The sequence below is a fragment of the Mesoplodon densirostris genome, chromosome 5 (genome assembly GCF_025265405.1).
Source record: "Mesoplodon densirostris isolate mMesDen1 chromosome 5, mMesDen1 primary haplotype, whole genome shotgun sequence".
Taxonomy (NCBI): domain Eukaryota; kingdom Metazoa; phylum Chordata; class Mammalia; order Artiodactyla; family Ziphiidae; genus Mesoplodon; species Mesoplodon densirostris.
In genome coordinates this window covers 7,996,263-8,009,362 of record NC_082665.1, presented here as the reverse complement: position 1 = coordinate 8,009,362, position 13,100 = coordinate 7,996,263, and the positions used below count along the sequence as shown (strand labels likewise).

The 13,100-nt window shown below is 40.0% G+C and overlaps 1 protein-coding gene across 6 annotated transcripts in view; it reads left to right on the top strand.

Moving 5' to 3' along the window:
* DYRK1A (dual specificity tyrosine phosphorylation regulated kinase 1A) overlaps window positions 1–12,785 on the top strand; it is a 140,616-nt gene extending 127,831 nt beyond the window's left edge. For all 6 annotated transcript variants that reach the window (XM_060098484.1, XM_060098486.1, XM_060098483.1 and 3 more), the window contains 3 exons: window positions 4,352–4,658; window positions 5,142–5,266; window positions 11,698–12,785. In XM_060098484.1, the coding sequence (XP_059954467.1) occupies window positions 4,352–4,658; window positions 5,142–5,266; window positions 11,698–12,318 (1,053 nt within the window). In that variant the 3' untranslated portion in view covers window positions 12,319–12,785. The remainder of the gene's footprint in view (window positions 1–4,351; window positions 4,659–5,141; window positions 5,267–11,697) is intronic.
* Window positions 12,786–13,100: the final 315 nt, after the last annotated feature.

Sequence of the window (13,100 nt, the reverse complement as noted above, 5' to 3'; positions counted from 1 at the left end):
CGGGGTGCTTGTATCTTTCCAAATTAGTTTTCTCTGGATATATGTCCAGGAGTCAGATTGCAGGATCATATGGTAACTCTCTTTTTAGTTTTTAAGGAACCTCCATACTGTTCTCCATAGTGGCTGTACCAATTTACATTCCCACCAACAGTGCAGGAGGGTTCCCTTTTCACCACACCCTCTCCAGCATTTATTATTTATAGACTTTTCCATAATGGCCATTCTGACTGGTGTGAGGTGATACCTCATTGTAGTTTTGATTTGCGTTTCTCTAATAATCAGCGATGTTGAGCATCTTTTCATGTGCCTGTTGGCCTTATCTTTCTTCGAGAATCTTTACATCCTTACTTTGTGTCTGTGTATATTTGTTTTATCAATAACTGAGAGGACTGTTCATCTTTAGTGATACTGGATTTGTCTTAATCTCCTTTAATTGCTTTATGTTTTTTGAAGCTCTCTTAATAGGTATACCTATTTAGTATTGTTAGGACTTGGTGATAAATTCAGTCTTTCATTACCATGAAATATTCCTCTTTATCTCTAATAATATTTTTGTCTTTAAGTCTACTTTGTCTAATATTACTCTAGCTATACCAGCTTTTAAATTCTTAACATTTTTATAGTGTTGTTTTTTTACCCTTTTACTATAGTAAACCTGTTCATACTTTTGTATGTAAAGTATGACTTTTGTATACAAAATGTAGTTGAGTCATCCTTTTTAATCTAGTCAAATAGTATCTTTCTTTCACAATGAATATTTAACCTATTTAATTATTCAGGGGGTTGGGTTTTAGACTTTTGCCTTATTTGTATTCTATTTCTTTTATCTGTTCTTTGTTTCCTGTTCCTTCTTTACTGCCTTCTTTTGAGTTGAGTACTTTTTGGTATTTTATTTCACCTTTTCTTAAGTGATTGCTTAACTATTCTTCTGTGTGTAATTTTTAGTATTGCTTTTACTATATGCATCTTTAACTTACCAGTTGAACTTAACAAAATGTTATATCACTTGATAAACCGTGTGATAACCACATGCTTTCATCTAACCCCTTCCGTCTCTTGTCGTCATATATCACTTACACATGTTATAACCCTCACAACACATTGACTACTTAAATTAAAAATGATTTTTAAAAGAGATTTAAAAACACATAAAAAATAAAATTAAAAGTTCTTTTCGGGAATTCCCTGGTAGTCCAGTGGTTAGGACTTGGAGCTTTCACTGCTGTGGCCCCGAGTTCAGTCCCTGGTTGGGGAACTAAGATCCTGCAAGCCCAAAAGAAAAAAAAAAGTTCTTTTCTTTTTACCCATAGAATTTTTCATTTCTTTTTGCAGTTCCTGACTTCAGTCTTGTATTAAGTTCCTTCAGCTTGAAGAACTTCCTTTAACTTTTTATTTTATAGTGAATAACTTCTGCTGATGAATTCTCTCAGCAGTTTATCTGAAAATATCTTTATTCACCTTCGTTTTTGGGAAGACATTTTCCATGGATATGGAAATTTCAAATTGATATAGAATTTTAGGTTTACGTTTCAGCAAAAGAAAATGAAGTTGTTTAAATATGTTAATGGCATTGTTTTCTGTATTACATTGTTTCTGAAGAAAAGTCAGTGGTTTTTCTAAACATTGTTTCCTTTATGAAATATTTCTCTCTCTTCCCCCTGGCTGATTTTGATGCTTTTTTATTATTATTATAATTTAAGACGTTTTTATTTGATTCTCACAATAAGAAGATGACGATAGGTAGTAATAATAGATATTCTTAGTTCCATTTTTACACATCAGAAAACTGAGATTCAAGAGTGTTAAATAAATTCTTTGGCAACCACAGCAAGGAATGGTAGGGCTAGAAAGCAAGCTCAGGTCTTCTCAAGCTGCGCTTAGCACACTCTCACGCTGAGAAAGAGAACTTGGGGATATAACAAAGAAGGAAAATGCCTTTAGCACAGGGATCTTCTGTGGAAGAGAAGAGTAAAGAAGCAAGCAGTTTGGGTGACACACTCAAACATGACATATAAAAGCTGGTATGAATTTTGTAGATCTTTTCATTCAACCTCTTTTTTTTATGTTTGATTTTTCAGCAGTTTGACTATTAGGTTCTTATGTATAGTTTTCCTTGTATTTATTTTCCATGGAGTTTGCTGAGTTTGTTAGGTCTGTGGGTTAATCTCTTTCATCAATTTTTGAAAGTGCTCAGACATCATCCTTTCAAATATTTGTTCTGCTTCACTCTCTCTTCTGCTAATTATTCAATTAAATATCTGTTATAGTGCTTACTATTAGAGGTCTCTGGATTATTCATTTTGTTTTCTTTTTGTGTGTTAGTTTAGATAATTTCTTTGCTCTGTCTTTCTAGTTCACTGATTGTTTTTCTTCTGTTGAGCCCAGTCTGCTGTTAAAACCATTAAATGGATTCTCTGCATTTTTTTAGTTCTAGTGTTTTCACTTAATTTATCTTTAAAAAAAAATAGTTTTAAGTAACACCCCCCCATCTATCCACACGTTACCTAACTTTTGAACTAAATTCTTTTTATCATAGTTATTTTTTAAAATTAATTAATTTATTTTGGCTGTGTTGGGTCTTTGTTGCTGTGTGCGGGCTTTCTCTGGTCGTGGTGAGCGGGGGCTACTCCTTGTCACAGTGCACGGGTTTCTCGTTGTGGTGGCTTCTCTTGTTGCGGAGCACGGGCTCTAGGCGCATGGGCTTCAGTAGCTGTGGCACATGGGCTCAGTAGTTGTGGCTCATGGGCTCTAGAGTGCAGGCTCAGTAGTTGTGGCGTACAGACTTGGTTGCTCCACGGCATGTGGAATCTTCCTGGACCAGGGCTCGAACCCGTGTCCCCTGCGTTGGCAGGTGGATTCTTAACCACTGCACCACCAGGGAAGCCCCATAGTTATTTTAAAATACCTGTCTGTCAGTTTCAACATTTGGGTCATTTATATATGTGAGTTTTCTACTATTTTTTTCACTTCATAATGGACCCTTTTTGTTTGTTTGTTTCATGTGTCTGTAATTTTTTATATGTATGTTGGACTTGCTGTATTTAAGAACAGTTGAGGTGGAAGTAAGTCTTATTTCCCTTTAGAAAGAGGCATGCTGCTTACTCTGTCAGGCTACTAGTGTGATGAGACTGAGTCAGTTTCATTTGTAATTTAGCTGAATCTGGGCTTTGTTTTGTTTGTTTGCTTGACTTAGATTCTATTTTCCACTGTCTTCCTAGATTTTAAGCGGTGTTTGGTAACTGGAGAGATCTTTTATGCATTGTTGCCCAGCCAGCAACCCGCTGCTAACTCTTGATGCATCGGGGTGATCTGTGTCCATACTGCTGCTCTGGCCCCAGCTCTGCAGCGCCCTGTGTCGTCTGCCTGTCCCATCCTGTGGCCCAGCCACACGTGGCTGTTAGAAGTTGGTTGGGAGTTGGGCTGGACTCTTCTTAGTCACATCTGTGGCATTTATTCCTTCTCCCACCATAAGTCTCTTCTTTCCTAGGAAAGACTCTTCATTTTCTAGAATTTAGTTAATCTGGTTTCTTTAGTCCTCAGCTCTCTGATAGGTTTTTAAAAAGCAGTGATTTTGTTGTTTGCCTGCCTGGCTTGTTCTTGATTTTAGAGTAAGAGCGATGGTCTCTTGCAAATTTCTACATTGACCTAGAAGCAAAAATCTAGTGATACTGTTCTGAATAAATTCAGTATTCATAGGGATTTTACTGTTATCTGTTAAAATGAGTTCCCAGAAAATCTCAGCACATGTTAAGGCAACTTATTATTAAACATATTTTCTATCAATAAAATGAGGCATAAATAATTTACTTCTGATTTTTTTATCTGCATATGAGCAGGTAGGGTTAGACCCATGATTCTTTATTAGGAGTGATCTTTAAAGCTTTAATGAGCCACTGTTACTGAGTAAGTGCCCCTGAGTTCACAGGTGTATTGGGCAGAAAAGAGGTTCACAACCACTGGTTGGCACGCTTCCTCTGTAAAGGGCCCTATAGTGAAGGTGTTGGCTTTGTGGGCTTCTGTTGAGTATCCTTACTTGGTTTTGTTTGTTTTTACAATCTTTAAAAATATAAAAACCATTCATAGTGGAGGCTATATAAAAACAGGCTCTGAGCCAGGCCATAGTTTGCTGATCTCGATAATCTTTTTAGTCATTTCTGGTCTCAAAATTGAATTTCTGTTAACTACAGTGTGTTCGGAATAGTATGTGTGAAAATACAGAGGCTCTAACTATAAAGCATTCTTTTTAGTAAAGGCCTCAACATTATCATACATGTAAGCATATTTGACATTATGTAGGCTTTTACATATTCCATCAGATTTAGAGAAAGCCTTTTATCTTTTTTCTCTTTAGGAGTATAAACCACCAGGAACCCGCAAACTTCATAATATTCTCGGAGTAGAAACAGGAGGACCTGGTGGGCGTCGTGCTGGGGAATCGGGTCATACAGTAGCTGACTACTTGAAGTTCAAAGACCTCATTTTAAGGATGCTTGATTATGACCCCAAAACTCGAATTCAACCTTACTATGCCCTGCAGCACAGTTTTTTCAAGAAAACAGCTGATGAAGGTACAAATACAAGTAATAGTGTATCCACGAGTCCTGCCATGGAGCAGTCACAGTCTTCGGGCACCACCTCCAGTACATCTTCAAGCTCAGGTCTGTTCTTTTGATATTATATTAGGCTTTGAAATGTTTCCTCTTTTCTTTACAAAGTGGGGGTTATTTTAAAGTTTTTGGAAGTTTGTTAATGGGTGGGAGGAATTATTTTTCCCAAACCTATTCTTTGTGGCTAGTAAAAAAATTCACCTCCCCCAAAGCTCTAATACTTAATTATGCATATAATAAATTCTGCTTGGAAACAATACTCCTTATTAGCCAAATTTTTAAATTGTTTTTAAAATGGAAATACTTGGTTCACATGCTGGAGTTTTCCCCTGACTTAACCAAACTTGGTCATATTTTAGTTCAGTGGTTGATGTGAAAGAACATAGAGAATGGGAAGCCTTCCTGGTATACTTTCAGGTTAATACAGATTTTTTTTGGTGACTCACTTCCCATTTTAATGTTATAGTTTTAGGATATATACTTGAAAAAGATTAACTTTATACTCACAAGCTGTACCGTGTTGTGATACTTCAGGTGGATCATCGGGGACGAGCAACAGTGGGAGAGCCAGGTCGGACCCAACGCACCAGCATCGGCACAGCGGCGGGCACTTCACGGCTGCTGTCCAGGCCATGGACTGTGAGACACATAGTCCCCAGGTGAGCAGTCACACAGCCCTTCATTCACGCCCTCCACTGTGCCAGGGGTACCAGTGTTGGATGCCAGGTGTTTTTAGAATGATAACGTCATTTACTAAAAGGTTCATAGCTTCCTTGGTTGTAAGGAATTCTAACTTATACATCCTTGCAACTTTTTCCCTCCGCGTTTAGAAATAGCTACCGTTTATTGAGTGCATACCAGCAGTTGCTCCAGGTGTTTGTTTATCTTGTTCACTCCGGCAGCATTTTGAGCCTTGCCCTGTTTGGATTTTCATTTTACTTTGGGAACTGTGACTTCAAGGTTTAGGGAACTTTCCGAGGTGCATGATCTTAATTACTACACTCCACTGCCTCTCGTGATCTGCTATCACTGATAGTCCTAGATTCTGAATCAGTTTGTGGTTTGATTTTCACCTCCATTTTTTGTTTTGAAGGTTTTTTGTTAAAGAGGATCTAATTAAGTAAATTTTTTAAGGGGTGAAGCAGATGATGGTAGTCAAAATATTTATTAAACACTCTTTGTAAAATAATAAGTTAATGCATACTGAGTACTGCATTATGATGTTTACCATGAGAGGCAAGTATATTATCTAATGAGAAATAAAATGGAAGTTGATGAACATCACTGCCCATTCTTGGGACTGGGGCAGCTGAGTGCTGGTGGAGAAAGGCATACCTGTAGATGCCTTGTTACCCCTGTTAATTCGTAGTCACCAGCATCTACTTGGGCAAGCGTACATGTTTCTCAGGTCATCTCATCGTGCTCCCATTCTCTTCAGTAATTGCTTCAGCCTCTTCTACTCTTGCTAGAAACCTTTGCCTCCCCTCCTGTGCTCTCCCTCACACCTCACTGTGTAAGGAACAGTCCTCAGAAAGGAGCGCCTCACTGCGTGTCACCAGCCCCCTCGCCCCGCCGCCGTGTGTGCTTGTCCCCTTTCTCCCGCCCCTTGTCAGCAGGGGCAGCAGCTCCTGCCTGGGTCCAGCCACCTTGGGCCCTGCCCCTCTCCTCCCACCTGCACAGGACTTGGCCCTGCTCAGCCACTGGCCCCATGTCCTCTGCCCGCCTTCTCCCCGTCAGCACCTGGTCATCCCCAGCTCTCTCCCATGGGAAGCAAAACCTTTCCCTGGCCCTTGTCTTCCTCGCCCCACATTTCTGCTACTATTACTTCACCCTTTAAGAAGTCTTCAGCTGCTCCAGTTGGGCTGCTTCCCAACTCAGGAAACTGTTCCTGTGGAGTCACAGTGGTCATTACTGAGGAGCCTGGCGGACACTCAGTCACTTGTCTCTCTCTGGTCCTCACTCACGTTGACACAGCCCTGGCCTCTCCGTGCCTTTTTTTTTTTTTTGCGGTACGCGGGCCTCTCACTGTTGTGGCCTCTCCCGTTGCGGAGCACAGGCTCCGGACGTGCAGGCTCAGCGGCCATGGCTCACGGGCCCAGCTGCTTCGCGGCATGTGGGATCTTCCCGGACCGGGGCACGAACCCGTGTCCCCTGTATCGGCAGGCGGACTCTCAACCACTGCACCACCAGGGAAGCCCCTCTCCGTGCTTTTGTAGCACTCTCCTCTGCCTTCCCGGACAGGATGGCCCTCATACCAGCCCACCCCCTTCCTTCACTGTCTCCTTTTCGGATTCTCTTCTCCCCCTTGGCCATGTAAACGTGGGTGGTCTATGCCCTGTCTCTCACCTTAAACACTTCCTGGTGACCTCACCTGCTCTTACCAATGACTGCAGCTACCATCTCGATGTCGGTCACTTTACCTCTTTATTTCTGATCTAGACTTCACTCTTGAGCCCCACGCCTTTATTTCTAATCATTTACTATAAATACCGCTTTGGAAGTCCCTACAGCATAACACTACAGATGCATCCTATAAACCGATGTCATCATTTTCTCCTCCGCCACAGCTCATCTCCTTTTATCTGTATCAATACAAGTGGCCCTGAATTTACCCATTTGCTCAGGTCGTACACCTGGCACCTGGGGAGTTCATTCTTGACTCCTGTCTCCCTCACCCCACACCTTGAATCCAATGGTAAATAGTATGGATTCTGAATATCCTACATATGTGTCTGTTCTCTCTACTTCACCCCCTTGGTACAATCATCTCTAGCTTATCTTGCTCTAAAGATTATTCCAACTGGACTTCCAGCGTCCAGTTTCATTCAGCAGTCCACCTCTGTTCTCTTCTCTGCAGCCAAGTGAATGTTCAGTAGAGCAGTCTGATCCAGCTCTTTCCCCTGCTTTCAACCAGTTTCTGGCTTTCCCTTGTACGTAAAAAAAAATTGCGACTTCTTACAAAGGATTCAGTGATTTCTGTCATCTGGCCCCTACCCAGGCATCTTTCCTCCTCTTCATTCATTCTGGTCTTCCTGGAATTTTTTTTTTTTCATTTTTCAGACTATATACCATGTTCCCTTTCACATTTCTCACATTGACCGTGCTCAGCCTGGAATAAGCTTTTCCTCCGTCTTTGCTTTGGTAACTACTGTATATCCTTCAGGTCTTAAATATCACTGCCAGAGGCTTTCCCTAATTCTTTAGAATGACCTTCCTTCTTCCATCCCTTACTCCCAGTTTCTAAATTAATATTATTAGTTTTATGTAGTCTTTCTGCGATGTTTTATACATATGCAAGCAAATACGAATGTATATCCTTCACCTAACCTTTGTACACAAATGGTTAGCATACCGTGCACACTGTTTCACATCTTGTTTTTTTATTTTAACATGTTTTACATATATTTTTAAATATATATTATGGAGCTCTTTCTGTATCATATAGAGAGCTTTTTCATTCTTTTTCTTTTGTTTTTAACAGTCACACAGTATTCCATTGTTTAGATATTCCAAGTCATTGCAGTAGTTCCCTATTAATGGACATTTTGCTTATTTCCAGTCTTTTTTACTACTGCAAATAATGCTATAATAAATAACCCTATATATAAATCATCCACACACATGCAGTTTATATGTGATATGAGTTCCTGGATGTGAAATTGCTGGGTCAGAGAGTAATGTGGTTTGTCATTTTGATAGCTGTTGCCAAATTACTCTCCATATAGTTTTACCAGTTTAGCCTCCCACTAACAGAGTTTGGAGAAGCAGTCAGTGTGACCACCTTTGGATCAGTCTGAACTGAAAAACCTGGTATTGGACAGAGTATAGTTACATTTTGCTTATTCCTTCTTTCCATGAATTTAAGTAGCTTCATAGTTTAAGAGCCATTAGTATTTTCTGAGAACTTTCTGCCTATTTTTCTACTGGATTATTTTCAATAGTATTTCTTGAATTTTGATTCTGAGACCACCTTTGTTGAGTGGTCTTAATGATCTGTGCTAGCCACTGGTGATAAAGACACAGACTTTGCCTTCCTAGAGCCTACCGTGACACAGAAAATAAATAAAACGAATCAAATGAACAGAAATTGCAAGTACTATTAACTGTTAAAAAGAAAATAAGACAGGATAATGTAATAGAGAATAGTGATTTGTTGGGTGGGAGGTATTAATTCATATAGGCCGAGCTGATAACAGACCCCCCAAAATGTGGTAGCTTAAAGAATATGAAGTTTCTTTTTTATGTAATAGTCCAGAGTGGGTATTCAGGTTAGAGGCGTGGCTCTCTCCCACATCCTGGGTTCCTACCATCTTATGACTGCCCCATCCCCAAGGGCCTAGTTGTCTGCTGCATCTGGCAGGCAGAAGGACTTGGGATGTATTTTGTGGGCCAGATCTGACTGTGACATAGGAACCTTCATTCATATTCCATTGACTAAAACAGTCATGTGGCCATGTCTAAGTACAGGGGAGGCTGGGGAGTAAGCGTAGTGCAGCCTTGTGCTCAGGAGGAAGAGTATGTTTTTTGAGGACAATTTGGAATCTCTGCCACAGAAGTTGGGGGAGCATTAGCCAGAGTGGTGAGGGAAGACTCTGGAACTGAAATGCTGAGAAAGAATCATCCAAGCAGAAATTAGAAATCAGAGCATTCTAGGCAGAAGGGAACAGTAAGTACAGACCCCCTGAGGCTTTTGAAAGATGTTGACTAGGTAGAGGAATAGAAGGAAGATCCTGTGTAGTAGGGACTTAGGCAGCAAGAGGAAGGATGGCTAGAGGAAAAGGTTGGAGAAATGAGCACTGGCCAGATTGTTTATGGACTTTGGATTATTTTTATCCATTCATCCATCAATGGACACTTAGGTTGTTTCCATATTTTGACTATTGTAAATAATGCTGAAGTGAATGAACATGGGGGTACATACATCTTTTCAAGATACTGTTGTTGTTTTCTTCATATAAATACCCAGAAGTGGAATTGCAGGGTCATATGGTAGTTCTGTTTTTAATTTTTTGAAGAACCTCCTCCATACTGTTTTCCATAGTGGCTGCACTAATTTATATTCCCACCAAGCAGTGCATGAGGGTTCCCTTTTTTCCACATCCTCACCAACACTTACTATTTGTTGTCTTTTTTGATAATAGCCATTCTCATGGGTGTGAAGTGATATCTCGTTGTGGTTTTGATTTGAATTTCCCTGATGGTTCATAATGTTGAGCTTCTTTTCCTGTACCTATTGGCCATCTGTACGTCTTCTTTGGAAACATGTCTAGTCAGATCTTCTGCCCATTTTTCAATCAGATTGTTTGGATTTTTGCTGTTGAGTTTTATCAGTTCTTTATATATTTTGGATATTAGCCTGTTATCAGATAATATGATTGACAAATATTTTCTCCCATTCAGTAAGTTGCCTTTTCATTTTGTTGATGGTTTCCTTTACTGGGCAGTAGCTTTTTAGTATGATGTCGTCCCATTTATTTATTTTTGCTTTTGTTGCTTTTGCTTTGGTGTCTGATTCAAAAAATCATCACCAAGACCTGTGTCAAGGAGCTTATTACTGCCTATGTTTTCTTCTAGGAGTTTTATGGTTTCAGGTCTTACATTCAAGTCTTTAATCCATTTTGAGTTAATTTTTGTGTTTGGTCTAAGATAGTGTGGTTGAGTTTCATTCTTTGGTGTGTGGCTGTCTACTTTTCCCAACACTATTTATTGAAGAGACTGTCCTTTCTCCATTGTATATTCTTGGTTCCTTTGTCATAAATTAATTGACCATATATGCGTAGATTTATTTCTGGGCTCTCTCTTCTCGTTCCATTGATCTATGTGCCTGTTTTTATGTCAGTACCATACTGTTTTAATTGCTATAGTTTTGTAGTATAGTTAGATACCAGGGAGCATGATGCCTCCATCTTTGTTCTTCTTTCTCAAGATTGCTTTTGCTATCTGGGTTTCTTTGTGGATTACAAATTTTAGGATTATTATTATTATTATTTTTGGAAAAATAACATTGTAATTTTGTGGGGGATTGCACTGAATCTGTAGATTGCTTTGGGTAGTTTGGACATTTTAACAACATTGATTCTTACATTCTTCCAGTCTGTGAGCATGGACTATCTTTCCATTTATTTGTGTCTTCTTCTTTCAGACCTTCTTCTTCTACAGGTCTTTTAGGTACCTCCTTGGTTAAAGTTATTTCTTGATATTTTATTCTTTTTGATACAGTTGTACATGGGATTGTTTTCTTTTTCTGTTTCATTATTAGTGTATAGAAATGCAGTCGATTTTTGTGTATTGATTTTATATCCTGCAACCTTACTGAATTCATTTATTAGTTCTAACAGTTTTCTAACGGAGTCTTTAGGGTTTTCCATATATAATGTTATGTCATCTGCCGGTAGTGACCATTTTACTTCTTTATTTCCAATGTGGATGACTTTTTTCTTGCCTAATTTGGATTTGTGTTTTAAAAAGACTGTTCTTGCTACTCTTTGGAGAATGGTTTGGAAGAAGGCAAGGATGGAAGATAGGAATTGATTTAGGAGGCTGTTGTATTAGTCTAAGCAAGAGATGATAGTGACCTAGGATAGAGTAGTCGTGGTGGAGATGGAGAAAAGAGGCCAGATTTGGGTTCTGTTTTGGAGGTAGCTTTAGTAGTACTTGATGATTGTTTGGATGGAGGAATGGTTGAGCAGCTAGATGGGTACTAGTGGTTCTATTAAAACAGGAAAGATTGGAGAGAGGAGGAGCTTTAGGGGGAAAGTAAAGAATGCCTTTTGGACCTGTCAGAAATATTTACTTTCTGGCCCTTTCCAGAAGAAGTTTGCTGACCCCTGGCATAAACAGTGCTCCCAAGGAAAGAAAGTGGCAAGTAAAATATATGAGTATGGGTGTAACTTGCTAAAAATTGAAGCTTTCATAATAAAATATTTTTCACTCTTGAACACATTTGGAAGTTTGTGTTAAAGAACTGTCTAACACATTAAAGTTTCAAAACCCTCTAACTAATGTAAATGCTAGTGTTATAACTTTTTATTGAAGATTAAAGCTTGGAAACGGTACTCTTAATAAATCGTTTTAAAATCTGTTCTTACAGGTGCGTCAGCAATTTCCTGCTCCCATTGGTTGGTCAGGCACTGAAGCTCCTACACAAGTCACTGTTGAAACTCATCCTGTTCAAGAAACAACCTTTCATGTAGCCCCTCAACAGAATGCATTGCATCATCACCATGGAAACAGTTCCCATCACCATCACCACCACCACCATCACCACCACCACCATGGACAACAAGCCTTGGGTAACCGGACCAGGCCAAGGGTCTACAATTCTCCAACAAATAGCTCCTCTACCCAGGATTCTATGGAGGTTGGCCATAGTCACCACTCCATGACATCCCTGTCTTCCTCAACTACTTCTTCCTCCACATCTTCCTCCTCTACTGGTAATCAAGGCAATCAAGCCTACCAGAATCGCCCAGTGGCTGCTAATACCTTGGACTTTGGACAGAATGGAGCTATGGACGTTAATTTAACCGTCTACTCCAATCCCCGCCAAGAGACTGGCATAGCTGGACATCCAACATACCAATTTTCTGCTAATACAGGTCCTGCACATTACATGACTGAAGGACATCTGACAATGAGGCAAGGGGCTGATAGAGAAGAGTCCCCCATGACAGGAGTTTGTGTGCAACAGAGTCCTGTAGCTAGCTCGTGACTAAATTGAAACTTGAGTTTGTTTCTTGTGTGTTTTTATAGAAGTGGTGTTTTTTTCCAAAAAACAAAGTGCAAAGCTGCTTGAATCAGAAGGAGATTAACACACTGAACCGCTACAAGAGGGCAAAGCTGACTTTTTTTTTTTTTTTAACTTGAAAAGATTGCAAAGGGACAATGAAGTTTTTAAAAGAGCCATGTCCAAACCCATCTTCACGGATAGCTCAGAGGTGTCCTCTTTTTGCCTCCCCCATTTTAACTCGCCACATCCCAGTCATAGTGGGGTTTTTGTCTTTCTCTTCCACAGAAGTTGTTGTTCAGATGTTGGTCTTAATCATTTGCCAACTAATTTTAAAATAAAAGGCACTGCACATAATTTGCATAAAGGGCCCCATGACGGTGTTTTTCCTTCCATTTTTGTTTTTCCTTTTTTCCTTCCCGTTTTTGTTTTGTTTTCATTTTGTTTAGGGTGGGGGGTGGGGAACTTGGGTTTTTAAATCCTCTAAACACACTTGGGCACGGAAATGCAGTACTGTAAGGAAGAGGGACCTCCAGCTCACACAAACATCACCTTCAGCTGTGTGGAAGGGACGGTTGTATTGGAGTTTGTAAGGCACAGTAAGCATGCTGAGTGGCGGGCTCAGAGCTCTCCTGTCTGAACCTACTGAGGAGCAAAGCAGCAGTTGCCTGGGACCCTGTGGGTCTCCCGTTGTTGAGGCCACAGTGAGATAGTGATGGAACGTGACTGGTCTCCTAACCAAGGTGCACTGAGAAGCAATCAACGGG